We start from the raw sequence: 15722 nt of genomic DNA on the forward strand, positions 1-15722 counted from the left end.
AAATCAAAAATTGACTTCCTTTTATAGCCATTTTCAGCAAGGAACATGTCTGTTCAGTGAAATCTGTTCAGACCCATTTTATCCAGAAAGTTGCGTCTTTTGGAAAAAATAACAACTTTTCAAAAAATTGTGTCTGTTAGGAAAATAACTACTTTTTGGAAAGTAACGACTTTTCGAAAAGTAACGACTTTTCGGAAGGAGTAACAACTTTTCGGAATGTTACTGTTAGCTGCAAATTTATAAGAAATGACTTTTCATTTGCACTTTGCAAATGACTTTTCATTTTCCCTCCAAAGTAGTTCCCTCACTTTTCATATTTTCTCTTTTCTTTTCCCATTCACACTTGCTAAAACCCAACATTATTTTTATAACATATGCTATTTTAATTTGTAAATCTTATATGGACAAAAATTAAGATAGTGTCAGCCAACTGTACTATTTTGTTACATATTTACTTTTGGGAATATGTATATTATTATACTTGCACCATTATGCAGTCTGATTCCAAACTTTTTGTTAGTAGTTGAAATGGTCACGTTATATGCCACGACAAGATAAGTGGATCGGTTGTGTTTTTTGTGAATTGAATTTATATATTGCTTTTAAATTGTCAAAAAAAGAGTTAAAAGACATATAGAGTTGTCACGTCATTAAATAAAAGTATAAAAATTGTTATTCATACGTTATTGATAGTTCATAGTGAAGACTGATGATGAAGATTAACGTTAACGAAAAGTGAAGGTTATTGGTAGTGATAATTGCTAATACAGAAGCTAATTAAATTTAACAATTGGGAGTAATTCTAAATGTGATTACTCATAATGGAGAAGCTAGTTGGTGGTGATGACTGGTATGACTTTTACCTAAGCCATAAAGGAGAATCAAGAATGTGCCAAATTAATTTGTTCATAAAATATCCCATATATTTTGTTTTCTCAAAAAAGGATGAAAGTGCCATGTGAAAACTACTACAATGATGATGGTATATTTTTTTAACCTAATGGTTGGGCATTATAATGTTAGATAATGCAAAGATAAGTTAGTGTTATTATATGAATGGCAACGAATGGACGTGAATGGCTAAGTGCATCTTTTGTTGATTATCAACTTATGGAAAGATGACATTTATAGACTGACATGTTTCATATATTATATTAGTAGTAATAATCTATGCCATTTCATGCAATAATCACACTATGTTATCAAATGTTGACATTTCATATTCTCCGTTCGATATAATTATCAATTAAATACTTTGACACATTATTTGGATTCACTATTTCATGAAGTGTAAAATCGAAGATAGACGGCTCCTTTTGAATTTGAAAACTTTTTGACAAAATGATCAGGCCAAAAAAAACAATGTCATATTGAATTGATTGCAGTGTTTTATGTTAAACTTTCAATAAACAGAAATAAAATCAAAATAAGGACTTAATCAAAATGATCCGTTAAAATCATCTAAACTATAAAGGTTATGATTTTTTGTTGCTAGTATATACATTTGATTGTGAAACTAAATATACCTTAGTAATCAATTCCACCTTTTGTATACTCAATTCGATGTTAGATATATATTGACATCAAATAAGTATAAGAGCGAAATTTGACTTGATGTGAATATGGTTCGAAAGTGTTTTTAATATGATGTCATGCTAGTATATTTATTTGTTCACTTTATCAAATATAACGTAATAAATTTAACTATTTATTTGTTGATCACTTCTTTTAATGTGCAAGCACTTATAGCTAGAGTGACATAGACACGTCACACTATCATCAGCCGTAATGGCAAAGAGCTAGAAATTCTAATATAAATATGATTCATTAAAATTCATGATATCACAAAATCATTTATTTGTCGTAGTAATTAAACTAAATTACGGACATCCAAGTACGGACGTTTATTGATAGGACCACGGAAGAATCAAAATTTATTTAAAATACTTCTAATAGTTATAAAAAGACCTTCTAGAAGAGTTGTTCATTAAATATAAATAATTTAGAAAGAATCGTGTTTAGTTAATTAGGACTAATTAATTAAAAGTACCGGCTATCATTCTGCTGAAATATATGTCCATCGACGAGTAAGTTAAATTTTCTTTAAATAGTCGCTCAAGTTTAATATAATTATTTAATTTAGTTTTTTATCGATAAATTAATATATAATTTTTTTTTGTAAAGTCACTTTAATTGAAGTGTAACTTTCAATCATTACAAACATCTGACTTTACACAATGGATCGATTTCCTATGTCACATAGACATGAATCCCACACTTTAATATGTGAATAAATAGATTCAATTGTTAATTTTAATTATAAAAAAAAATTAAAAAATATTGAATTTAGTTGAATCGTAAATTTTTTATCGGAATCGATAAAGAAGTTAGGTATACAAGAGAGAGGACCAACAGGGGACAAGTCTTGGGATTCCTACGTGTGCACCAATTAGCAGGAAAAGTACAAAACTAGTAGTACCACGATAAGAGCACTTGATCGATGATCAACTTGATGAGACATAATATATATATTATTACAAGCTATTAATTAATCATTACAATGTCATAATAAAACACTTGATGTTGACATGGAGTTTCACAATTCCACTTTTGGGACATCCACTATATATAATTCACTTGCAATGTATGCAATGAAGTTTAATCCTAGTTGTAATTACATCTAATTTGGCCAATAAATGTGGAAAAAGCTTGCAAAGAATGAGTTATTGAAAGTAAAAAATATATGGTAGAAAGTAGAAACAATTACTTTGTTAGAAATAACCAATAGGTTAATGTTTTATCAATATTTTAAATCCAAACCTTAAGTTTCAAAATATTGTAATACTTTCACATTCTTAATTTGTAATTTTCCTAGAATTACTTTCTGGGCGTATATGAATCAAGTTGGTTTAGATTTTTCAAATATCAAACTAAATTGTTTACGTAGTATTTAAATTGTTTTTCAATTTTGAATATTTTTGGGGATAAATTCTACATATAAAAATATAATTACTTTGTGATTCAAATATTTATTTTTTGGTCATAGCAAAATATAACAACCTAAGGTGCTTTTTTAAAAAAAAAAAAAAAAAAGAACTTACAAAATATGTAATGAGCTTATGATGACAATGAAATATTTAACAAAAATAAAATTGCATAAAAAAACCTTTCAGGGTGGCCCAGTGATTTGAGCTTGGGATTTTCATATTGTAAATCTCAAGTTCGAAACCCTTGCCAGAGAAAGCAAGGGTTTGTCTTCTGGGTCGAGCTCATCGCACCAGGCTTGCCTACTGTGGGTTACCTCTCCTATGTGGTTTGCGAGCTATTGCATAGGAGCAGTGTTTTACCCTGTGCGCACTCAAAAAGGATAGCAACTGCGGATTTCCCTTGTCATCAAAAAAAAAATTGCATGAAATAAATATTGCATATTAATAAGTCATAATAAAAATAAAATAATAATTTAAAAATATTAATTTATGCTAGAATAAGTATTAATTACATGACTAAATATTATAGTGGAAAAAATTAGGTTAAGAAATTTAGGTTTTTTAACCAACGCAAACAAATATATATCCTAACATTATTTTCATTCCTAATGTTGAATTATTTTTATTTAGCAATTGTATTGATTTGAATTTTGATTTTGTGTTTATTTGATTTACTAATATTTAGGGGTTATAAACTTTATTGAACCATTTAAATATAATATTTTCTATGTATACTTTTAAAAAATATACATATAATATGGATTAGTTTGATTTGATTTGATCTTTTTTAATTAAAATTAAATTAAACCAATAATAATGACCGTCTTTTTGAAAATACCAAATCAACTCAAATTAAATTACTAATCAAATTTTTTCCTCAAATTAACTCATACCACCGATATGGCGCGATTTAGCAGTTCTCTTTGTACACCCCTAATTACTCCTATGTCAAAATATCTTCTTTTTTTTTTTTTTGGATATAGATTTTATCTACTTAAATAAAGATTTTGCTTAAGACACGCTAATCACAAATTTATCTCATGATATGAATTTTTGGATCACAGTGGATGAATAATACAAAACTCACGTAACTCATAAGGTATGTTATTTTTATGCATAAGTAATGTTTGAAGGAAATGATCAGAATTCTTAGTCGCTTATAAATTAAATAGAATTAAATAAAAGCAAATGATTTTTTCTTATTTTATAAATTGAATAGAGGAAAAGAAGAAAACAATTTTTTCATAAGCCGCTTATAAATTGAATAAAAAAAGAGGAGAAACTACATAATTAAACATACTTCACTATCATGTATATTACTATTATCTATACTTTTAAAATAGTATTTATCTTATCAGTAATTAAGGGTTCTTTAGCATATATTGAAAAAGATACGTTTAGATACATGTATTTTTGTAACCAGATATATTAAAATAGGGAGAGAAATGAGTAAGATGAGAAGGGAGACGATAGAGATTTTAATTTGTTAATTATCCCAAATACATGCGAATCATGCTAGACACACACACGTGTGTATGCGAGAGAGATTCACATGTATATGTGATACAAGATAAATAGGAGAGTTACGAGCGAGATGGAAGAGAGGTGAGGGAGCGCGAGATTTGTTATGTATTTGAGATACATGCGAATTCACTTAAATACAATGTATCTAGAACAAATTTGACCACATGTATCCTGAGTACATGTATATGAACAAATCTGAACGTGTTGGATGCATCAAAATCTAATAAGATACGTAATATTGCATATTTGAGTGTCTCTAATAAGTAATTAGCTCCTACACTATTGCAATTTATGTAAGTTTTCTAAAAAAAGAGAGTAAATTTTAGGTTTAGACAACACAAAAATCATATTTGTATGTTATAAAAATAGTTTGTATAACTACGTTTTGTTGCAAATTTTATGTTTATTATAAGCATCAGATTTGTATAAATCGCAAGCGGACCTTCGTTTGTTTAAAAGTGCAGCAATTGTATATGTATATTAGTTAAATAATTATATATATGTAACTTGTATCTATATGTATCAATGATTGTGTTTGTATATCTGCATAAAATTTGAATTTGCATACAATTGAATCGAAATAAAATAATTTGTATATTAAATCTATCTCTCTTTCGCTTTATACAATAATTGTAATTTGTACACTTTGTGTTTATATAAAGCGAGAAATAGAGAAAGACAAAAGAGAATTGGTGTGGAAAGATTTATATTTGTATAATTATAAGTGTATAAGGCGAAAATATATGTATTTATATATACAATTTTCTCTTGCTTTATACAAATACAAACGCAATTTATACATTTTTATTTGTATAAAGTGAGAGAGGCATGGAAGAGTGACGAGCGAGATCAGGGAGAGTTGAAACCCCTGTAATTGATGGGAACCTCGAAGCTGCAAGCGATATTCCATGGGAGACAGACGAATGACAAGTGTTTGCTACGACTTACAATTAAATGAAATTGTAGTCATAATATTTAATTTGAAATATTAATCTGTTATTTTTTGCAATTTTTTCTTAAAAAAAACAACCTTTTCAGATTTCTTGCATGTAAAAATGAAATTATCTCATTAAAAAAATTGATCTTATAAAAGAAACAGTAAATGTTCCAACAAAATAAATTCTTTCGCTTAGTGTTTATCTAAATTATATATAAATAATTTTGAGATAGTACTTCTCACTTACATAACAAACACAACAAATTAAAAAACCTGTTTATTTCTTAAAAAACAAGTAGTTTTTAACTTAATTTTTATTGTTTGGTAAGTATGAAATTTTTTAATCCCAAATCATTTATAATTAATACTCTCTATGTCCATTTTAACTTGTTCAATTTTGACTTTTTTACTTATCATTTTGATAAATTAAGAAAAGATAATATTTTTTTAGCTATTATATTCTCAATTTATTTAGAGAGTGAACTGTAGACATTAAAATTTTGTGAGACTCTACAAGACACGTTCAATTTGAGTTGAGACTCTACATGGTTTGTTCAATTTCAATTATAATTCTTGGAGGTTACGTACTCAACCCTATACCCTAGTTCATGCCTATATACAGGGTACTATATTCCCTTGAAGATTCATCTCGAATATTTCGCAAATTCAAGGAATATTCAGAAATAAATCAATTCCAAATCTTTTTCATTTGAGAAATACGCCACTAACAACCCTCAAATTATTGATAAATTTTATGAAATAGAAGAATCAAAGGAGGAATAGATTTGTACCCGCAATGTTTACTAATAAATTATAAATCTTCATATTTTATTTTTGATTATAATTTGTTTTCTGTCACTTTAAAATTTGTTGCAAATATTAACGTTTTTGTAAAAGATAGAACATCTTTAATGAGTAAAATGATTTTAATAATTTATATATTAACAGGGATAAAATGATAAACTCACTATATTAATTAAGTATTGTTTTCTTAATAGGTTCGCCAAGTAAAAAAAAAGACTAGTAAATAGGAATAAATAGAGTATAACAAAACACTATGAAAATGAAATAGCGTGAAAAAGTGAGGTAGGTGACGGAAATGAGAAAAAGACAATAAACTTAATATTCACTCATGAAATTTATTTTTCCTATTTTCAAGAAAAGTTATTTTCCTCGTTTCGAGAAATTTATATATTTTGAGCAAAATTTTACGCTATCACATTCCATCTTATATTTAAAAGCGTGTAAAATTTAAAGCAATTCATATGTGCACGTTTTAACCTTCATTAGCCACACAATCCCACTCCTCCTACCCAACCCACCCACACCCCAAGAAATGAAAAAAAAAAAAGAAGACAAAAATGAACCACAAAACTTATGATAATTCCACTTATTTATCAATTAAAGTATTTTATTAATTGTAATATAATGTGTTTAATCAGATATAAGATATAATAAAATGAAATTATATGAAAACTTGAAGGACTAAAAGTGCTACTAAACAAACTTTCCTTCTCCTCTATAAATAGGCCATCAAAAATGAAAATTAAATGTCTTACAAATTATTAAAACAAAAAAATCAGTGGACTAGAAGAGAACTTGCTCACTTGTTTGGCAACTTTCAATCATTTGTACTTTTAACTTCCACATAAAGGTATGTCCATAACTTCTTAGCTACAACATCAACTTCAAAATTAATCGTTGTTATTTGAAGCTCAATCTATTTACACGTCTTGATAATATTATATTTCCATCCCTTCTTTTGGAACATATATATATATTGATATTGAACTAACTTTGGTTCCTTTTTATTCATTTCTTTGAATGAGATCATGCACATGCCTAATTCTTATATATCCAACAAACCAAACATTCTTTTACATTTTAGTTTCAAAAGAAAAATAATCTTAAATATTTTAAAATGAGACTATTAAGCAAATTAATTTCAAGCTTTAAGTGAAGAGCACAAGAAGATTCAAAATTCATTTATAACCAACCATTAAAAAGTAGAAAAAAAGATACATTCCTAATCAAAGTGATAAAGTTACTTTCCTTGACTTTGTTCCTGAAAAAGAAGTGCCTATCTACTAATTATTCACTCTATTCGAATTCGGGCGACACATTTTTCTTTTTAGTCTGTAAAAATTATGGTATCAATTCATTGTATTTGAATTTAAACTTCTTATCTACCCTTTGTGAGATTACGTATAGTCTAAATATATATAAGTTGTTTTAACTATCTATAAGTTATTTCTTAAATTTCGTGTCAGTTAAAGCGTTATCACGTTTGGTTGAATAAAAGATACGTATAAGGAAGTAGTGCATGATGATGAGGAAAAGTTAGCAAAATTTATATAAACCAAATTTCAAACAACATGCATTATCATATGTGTTGTTAGCCGCACGTTGAAAAGTTTGGTCTTTTCTCTACTTTCTGTTAGTTGTTTTGATTACATATTTTTAACAATTTTAGAATGCCACTACTTCCTTTAACCTTTTTTTTTTAAAAAAAATAATAATCTTTTTTCTTTTGGGTTAACAATTGCGTGAGTACAAGTGGAATTCTTTTTGTGATATATAACAAAATAATAATTATAGTGTACAACACTCTATCGTTTTCTAACAAATGATAAGGACACCAAGTCTAAAAGAAAATAAGATAACCAAACAAACTATATATTACACTTATTATTATTGGTGGAAAAGGAAACATTGGTGGATACTTCATTCGTCTTTAATTCGTACGTGGTAGTTTGAATCAACACGATATTTAAGAAAGAAAAAAAGATATAAAATCAATACGATATTTAAGAAAAAAAGAAAGACATACTTTTAAAATTTGTGTTTTAAAATAAATCATAAATATTAATGTGACTATAGATCATTTTTACTATGGCTGAAATAAATATTTTAAAATTAAATATTATTTTAATATGTTTTTTTAAAATTAACTAATTAAAAAGTAAAGTGAATTATATAAATTAGGTCACAGAAAGTAATTAAACTACTTATTTATAAATATTTAAAATTGATTCACTCACTAGGGGGCATTGGGACATTAAAATGTAAAATACGATGAAAATAGTGTTTAAAAATTAGAATTATTTGATAAGATTATATAACATTGAATTTTATTATTTATTTTTATAATTCTTACAAATTATAAGATCTTTATATTTATAAGAAAAAAATAGAGAAACACAAATTAACGAATCAACTTTAAATTAATCTGATTTCAAATAAGTAATTTTATCTTTTAACAAGTTAAAAAACTCTATTTTTTGAATAATGGGAAGTCGAATGATTACAATAAATCTCTATCTTTTATTTAGAAACCAACAAAAAAAAGCCTAACAACACTACTTCTGTTAAGACAATGAAAACAAAATATGAAGTACTAACAAGCAGAACACCATATATGTACATATATACATACGGTAGATATACGAATTAGCGCCAACACGGATTCAGTATAAATTACTCTCTTCGTCTAATAATAGTCGTTCAATAATATTTGTCCAGCTTAAAAAATTAAGAGATAATTTATTTTTGGGTCTATTTTACCCTTACTATTAAATATTAACCTTATCATTTTTTATTTCTTTAACGACCGTGTCAAATCAATAGTATACAACTATTGTTGAATAGATGGAGTATTTTTTCTAATTTAATATAGGTGATACTAATAAAATTTTAAAAGTTAAAAATATTTTTTATATATATATATTTTAAATATCGTAAATAATTATAATATTAGAATTAAGCGGCATACCAACAAACAACAAGTACTTGCTTCTGGCCTAATTGTAGTTAGTAGTTAATTGATAATGAGCTCTCCCTAATTATGACAAATCAGAAATCTGTCCCTGCCCAGAAATTGGAACCTTGTACTTCATTTTTGGCCTTAATAATAATAAGCACCATTTGTCACAAAATAGTCACCATTTAGTTTATGATTTTTTTTTTCTTAGGAAAATCACACAAACCATCTATTTAGAATCTATTAGGCAAAATGATTCAGAATTCATAAATTTAAATTTTTTGAGTCTGTTTATAGTGCGGATATCACTAAATCGCACAAATGTATACAAATTTTAGTGCATTAGGGAGTTATCGAGCGAAAAATGAAGCATAGAAAGAAGAATCACGAGGTCTCAGGTTCATATTTTTCAATAAAAATAAAAAAAAATTAAAAAGTTTCTTTTCATGTATATTAGCTTTGCTGGACAAATTTGTGTAGAGATAATAACATGAAGAAATAATCGAAGTGCATGAACGCAAATTAATTTGGACACCATTAAAATAAATCATAGAACAAATAACGAAGATTATCTAAGTGAGCCTTTAACTAGACATGAAGTTAGCGTTCCGTGTCGGTGCTTATAAATGAGCCTAAAATTAGAAACCATAGAGTATCGGGATCGAAATATCGAAATTCTAATAGCTCAATTTTATTAATTATCTCAACTTACATTTCACTATCAAGAATTCAATTTTTAATTTATAATCTCCTTTTCTATTTCCCCTTTTCTTCACCGTAATTTTTTAAAGAAATATTGACAACATTAGTCTTCATGGACAAATTTTCCTATTATTCTTTTTTCGTTAAAAACAATACTTTCTTTTCTTAACCTTTAATTTTCCTTATTGATTATTTCCATGATCTTTCCTTTTTTTTTTCTTCTAAAAAATGATAGTGCACTTATCTAGTGAAGTACCTATTCTGTATATGGGGTAGTCGATCTCGTACATAGTATTTTAATGCCAACGAGGATCGAGACTCCTACGTACTATAACAATATTTTATATCATCAAATATAATTTAATATATTATAGCAGACTACATATTATTTGTCCTATGTTGTTACTAAAATGATTTGTAATTATCTTTTAAATTACTTAGTTATAATATTCTAATTTATATCGTCAATATATATAACTTAAACTCTGTTCGGTTGAATCGAGAAGGCTTATTTGGAGACGGCACACATGAACAGATATACCTTTCTATGTTGGATTAGTTGATACATCTTTTAATCCTCTTCATTAATATAAAAATTCTGAAAAGAACAGAAAAAATGTATAGTTTTTAATTTACTGATATGGAAAGGTCTATTTCTTTTTGTGCAAATTTTGCTATGTTAACAACTTGGGGAAATAGAACTGAGGCAGGTTCATTCCTGCCTACTTTGGCTGTCCATTCCTATTTGTTCCTTTTAATTCTTTTAAACAAAATGAATAAATAAAATAATAGCCAAAAAAATATTTATAACATGTTTTAGTATAACACGATCATATAAATTAAGACAGAGTAATTAATTGTGCTTAATTCTTTAATTATTATAAGTATTTCCTCTAGTCCAATATAAATAAATTTTCAGGGTGTGAGACATGTATAGATAGTCATTCTGTGAGTTGTAAAAATAATTGAAAACTCCTTTAAAAAGAAATATGATATTGAAAATATATACTATATATTTTTTCAAATTTAAATAATTCATTTATATTTTGGACTAAATAAAGTATATACTTTTCTTTTTACTCTGTTTCGAAATGAGTAATCCCTTTCTCGTTTTACAATATTTTACTTTCAATTTTACTCTATGTTTAAAATTATAAAGTATTTTGATATATCTAATATAACTTTAATTAAATATATTTCTTATTTTCTTGAAATTTGTGCCAATTAAATTAGGTCATTCTTTTTTAACAGATACAACAATTATTTTGGTCATTACTATTTTGGAATTTTTATAAAAGAAAAGATGCTTATATTTCCTACCTAGTCCTTTTTTTTCTTTTGGTTATAAATAAATGAATTAGAAGAGCACATGTGTCTTCATGATACTACGGAAAAGTACAATAAGTGCATGCCTAAGATGCGTTAAGCTCACTTATTATCTTCATTAAAGTTAACCTATTTCTATACAACCATTTTACTACCAGTTTTCATTTAATTCTTTTGTCATCAACTCTTATTCAAAACTTACTAGAGAACTATAAAATTCATTCACTTGTTAATTTTACTCTCCTCCATTGCTTCAGGTTCTTTTCAAATTACTCAATTCTTTCAATTATTTTCATATCATTTGTGACTAAATTTTGAATTTTTTTTTGATGATTTTTAGGTGCAGTAACTGACGCGTTTTTGCGCGATAAATTATCAAAATCAAGTACTCATGGCTGAAGTTGGCAATGTAGCTTGCACTCAAAGATGGAAGATACCAATCTTTGTTTTCTTTCAAGACATTTGGTACATTTTCTTCAAATATTTCTTGATTCTTTTTTAATTTCGTTCGGTTTAATCACTTATGAATTTATTTTTTTTCTTGTGGTGTACAGGAATGTGTTTAAATTCGATAATCTTGGGATGGAAATCCTACGTATCGCGTTCCCTGCAGCTCTTGCATTAGCTGCTGATCCTATTGCTTCTCTCATTGATACAGCATTCATCGGTCATTTAGGTATGTACGAAGATTGAAGTTCAAATAGTCTATCAAATTCAAACTCAATGTGAACATAAGACTTTTGTATTCAAAAAGCTTTACTTGTTAAAAGATGTGTCAGTTTAGTCATGAAAATTGGACAGATACATTCTTCATTGTTAGCAAGGATAGGAAAATTACATTTTTTTTGTTTGTTAGAAGTTTAAATCATTAAATGTTAAAAAGTATTAATAATTTGACTATTTTGCCCTTACTAATATACTCATTTGCTTAGCGTACCGTTTTTAATTTGACTATTTTGCGCTTACAATTTTTTTTTTTACAAAAAATCATTACAGGGGCAGTTGAAATTGCAGCAGTAGGAGTTTCAATTGCCATTTTTAATCAAGCATCTAAAGTCACAATCTTCCCTTTAGTGAACATAACAACTTCATTTGTTGCGGAGGAAGATACTGTGAGAAGAATTAATGAAAAAGAAGCAATTGCTGATTTGGAGAAGGGTAAAATGGAGAAGAATGATTCAACAAAACAGCTAGTACTAACTAATGGTAATAACAATGACAAGACAGAAACCAAAGAGTCCGTGTTAGCACAAGGTATATATTACGAGTTTAATTTTTATATACTGACAGTCGATTTTTCATCATAACTAAACAAAATAATGCTATTTTTACAGAATGTAAGACGACGAAATGTGAGTCTTTGGAACTCAAACGTGTGAAGCGGCATATTCCATCAGCTTCAACTGCAATTCTCATGGGATGCATTCTTGGCATTCTCCAGACGATTTTCCTCATATTTCTTGCGAAACCAATTTTAAGCTTAATGGGTGTGAAATCTGTAAGTACGAATGTTCAATCGTACATTATATCATAACATATGTCAACAAGAAATCTTACGTGTTAACATCTCATCTGAAAGAGTAACATGGTTTTATTTAACGAAATTATACAGGGTTCTCCTATGCTTTCTCCAGCGAAGAAGTATTTGACTTTAAGGGCAATTGGTGCCCCTGCAGTCCTCCTTTCTTTGGCTATGCAAGGCGTTTTTCGCGGTTTCAAAGATACAAAAACTCCGTTATTTGCTACTGGTAAGTAGTGCTATTGAACCAACAACTACTTAAAATACAATCAAAAATTGATCTAACTCTTATCATTATTTTTGTTCTATTGTATCAGTTGTTGGAGATTTAACAAACATAATTTTGGACCCAATCTTTATTTTTGTTTTCCATTGGGGTGTTAGTGGTGCTGCCATTGCTCATGTTCTTTCTCAGTAAGTCCTTTTTTCTAATTTCGAATTTAGTCACACAATTTCTAATATCACTCTGTTATGTTTCGTTTAGGTACTTGATATCGATTATTCTCCTATGCAAATTGATGACAGAAGTTCATCTGTTACCTCCTAGCACAAAAGATCTGCAGTTCAGCAAATTTCTCAAGAATGGTAAGTAAATGATAGAAGGCATTTGATATACATACATGATTACATGTATACTTAAGATACCGATTAAGTAGTTAAACTTTGATTGCTGCAGGATTTTGGTTACTAGCAAGGGTGATAGCAGTCACATTTTGTGTGACATTGTCTGCATCGTTGGCTGCACGATTAGGCACAACGCAGATGGCTGCGTTTCAAGTATGCTTACAAATCTGGCTAACATCATCTCTGCTTGCTGATGGATTAGCTGTAGCAGGGCAGGTAAACCACACACCAACTACTACACATTAAGAATTGAAACTTGCTGTCTAATTCTTCTTTTCTAGGCAATACTTGCTACTTCATTTGCTGAGAAAGACTTCCAAAAGGCAAAAGCTGCAGGAGTGCGAGTCCTACAGGTACAATATATTTGGCTTTAGGCTATTAATTTTTACGCTACTCATAAAAAAATTCACTTGTACAGATGGGATTAGTGTTGGGATTCGGACTTGCTGCAGTCGTTGCAACAGGGTTATACTTCGGATCAGGAGTTTTTTCAAAGGACAAAAATGTTATCCGTCTCATAATCATTGCCATCCCGGTAAAATTAAATAATTAGCGCCATAACATGATTTCAGATTCTTCTAATTTTCGTTCAGTATTATCAACTTATTTTTTCGATATCGATGGATCAGTTTGTTGCTGGTACACAACCAATCAACTCAGTGGCATTTGTGTTAGATGGTGTCAACTTTGGAGCAAGTGATTTTGCATACTCTGCATATTCCATGGTCAGTTTACAAAACTAAATATACCTTTTGAATTTAATTAGCGTATATTGTTAATGTAAGTAATTTTTATGCAGGTTTTAGTTGGTGCACTAACCATAACCTCTGAGTTTGTCCTTTCAAAAACCAATGGCTACATTGGTATATGGATTGCTTTAACCATATTCATGGTCCTGCGTACATTTGCCGGTTTATGGAGGTAATTTCTCATCATCTCTTACGTATAAAAATAAAATTATATTAAGATACGAACTTAATTGACTCCATATGATTACAGGATGGGGACAGGAACAGGACCATGGCGTTTTCTGCGGATTCCAGTGATGTCAGTTGAAGCCAAGTCATAGAATTGCTAGAGCACTTGTTTGACTAAATATATTCCATCTATTATTTTCCTTGGGAGTTATAATTATTTTTCTTGCGTATAGGGTAAAAATTCTACAGAATGTTTTACTCAATATATATGTTACTATATAATATAATAATAATAATATATAGTGATGTCATTTTCATATGATTTTGACATTTTGTAATGGAATATGGCTAGCAGCTATATATATATATATGTAGAATATATCTTGGCATATCAAACTTTTAAATGTTTTTGGGTCATTTATTCATGGGATCACATAATGCCCTCAAATTTATTTATTTTGTTCTTGCTGAAAACATAATTTCCTCCTTAATTAGTTCACCCGTGAATATGAATCTCCAAATTAAATTGGAAATTAAGGCGTTTGGCACAAAAATATTGTGACCTTTTTCATAGAGTTGAACTCAAAAAATACGTTTTTGTTCTAAATATTTGAAAGATTTATCATAAACAAGTTTAATTTATATTAATGATCAAATACAACACTAACTTTCAAATATAATTTTTCACTTTGATTTTTTTTTTCAGATTTCGTGTTATCAAAATAGTCCTTAAACTCCGTGTCTTTTTCCTTGTTAGTCAAGCATTTCTTTATGGGATTTTTACAAAAATATATAGTTTAATATATATACAATACTATGTATATATTAATATACACCACGTATAAATCATGTATAAAAATATATAATAACGTATAAGATATGTGTTTACAGACTTTCACATCATAATGTACACTTAGAAAAATTGTGTTTCGTCTCTTATATACTTTAACTACGAACCTCCAATCGAAATGATATCTAAGTCTGTTTCAAATATCTTCAAATTAAACTACCATATGACGCGAATATGAACCATATAACACAAATTTATTTATTTTTAAATCTTAATAAATGACAAAGTCCATCAAGAACATTCACAAAGCCTACATTATATTCTCCAAATTAAGGTTTACACAGGCAATTTTTCCTTTATTTATTAGGATTGATCATTACAATAAATATAGTTTAAAGCTGTCTAATCAATAATTTCTGACTAGAGTCGTTACTAATGTCGTTGATAATACAGAATGCCAGCTATATCAGGTCCACATGACCACATTCATATGAAAAGACACGGTAATATTTTTCTTTTTTGGGTCTATATTAAAGACTCAATTGAAGTCAGATCGTGCTGCAGGGCTTTGTTAAATTAATTTAGACTTAAATCATACCTCAAAAGTTAGCTCAAAGGTAGATTGATTGATCAAGT

At 28.1% G+C, this 15722-nt stretch overlaps 1 protein-coding gene across 1 annotated transcript; it reads left to right on the plus strand.

Annotated features, from left to right (window-relative positions):
* Window positions 1-6990: 6990 nt before the first annotated feature.
* LOC107015517 (protein DETOXIFICATION 43) lies at window positions 6991-14627 on the plus strand. Its single transcript, XM_015215828.2, has 14 exons — window positions 6991-7102; window positions 11577-11701; window positions 11791-11912; window positions 12233-12490; window positions 12571-12734; window positions 12849-12984; window positions 13073-13169; window positions 13240-13340; window positions 13432-13595; window positions 13661-13732; window positions 13798-13914; window positions 14009-14104; window positions 14179-14300; window positions 14379-14627. The coding sequence occupies exons 2-14, from the start codon at window positions 11628-11630 to the stop codon at window positions 14446-14448; spliced, it is 1593 nt and encodes a 530-aa protein (XP_015071314.1). The 5' UTR covers window positions 6991-7102; window positions 11577-11627; the 3' UTR covers window positions 14449-14627.
* Window positions 14628-15722: the final 1095 nt, after the last annotated feature.

The sequence above is a fragment of the Solanum pennellii genome, chromosome 1 (genome assembly GCF_001406875.1).
Source record: "Solanum pennellii chromosome 1, SPENNV200".
Classification (NCBI taxonomy): Eukaryota; Viridiplantae; Streptophyta; class Magnoliopsida; order Solanales; family Solanaceae; genus Solanum; species Solanum pennellii.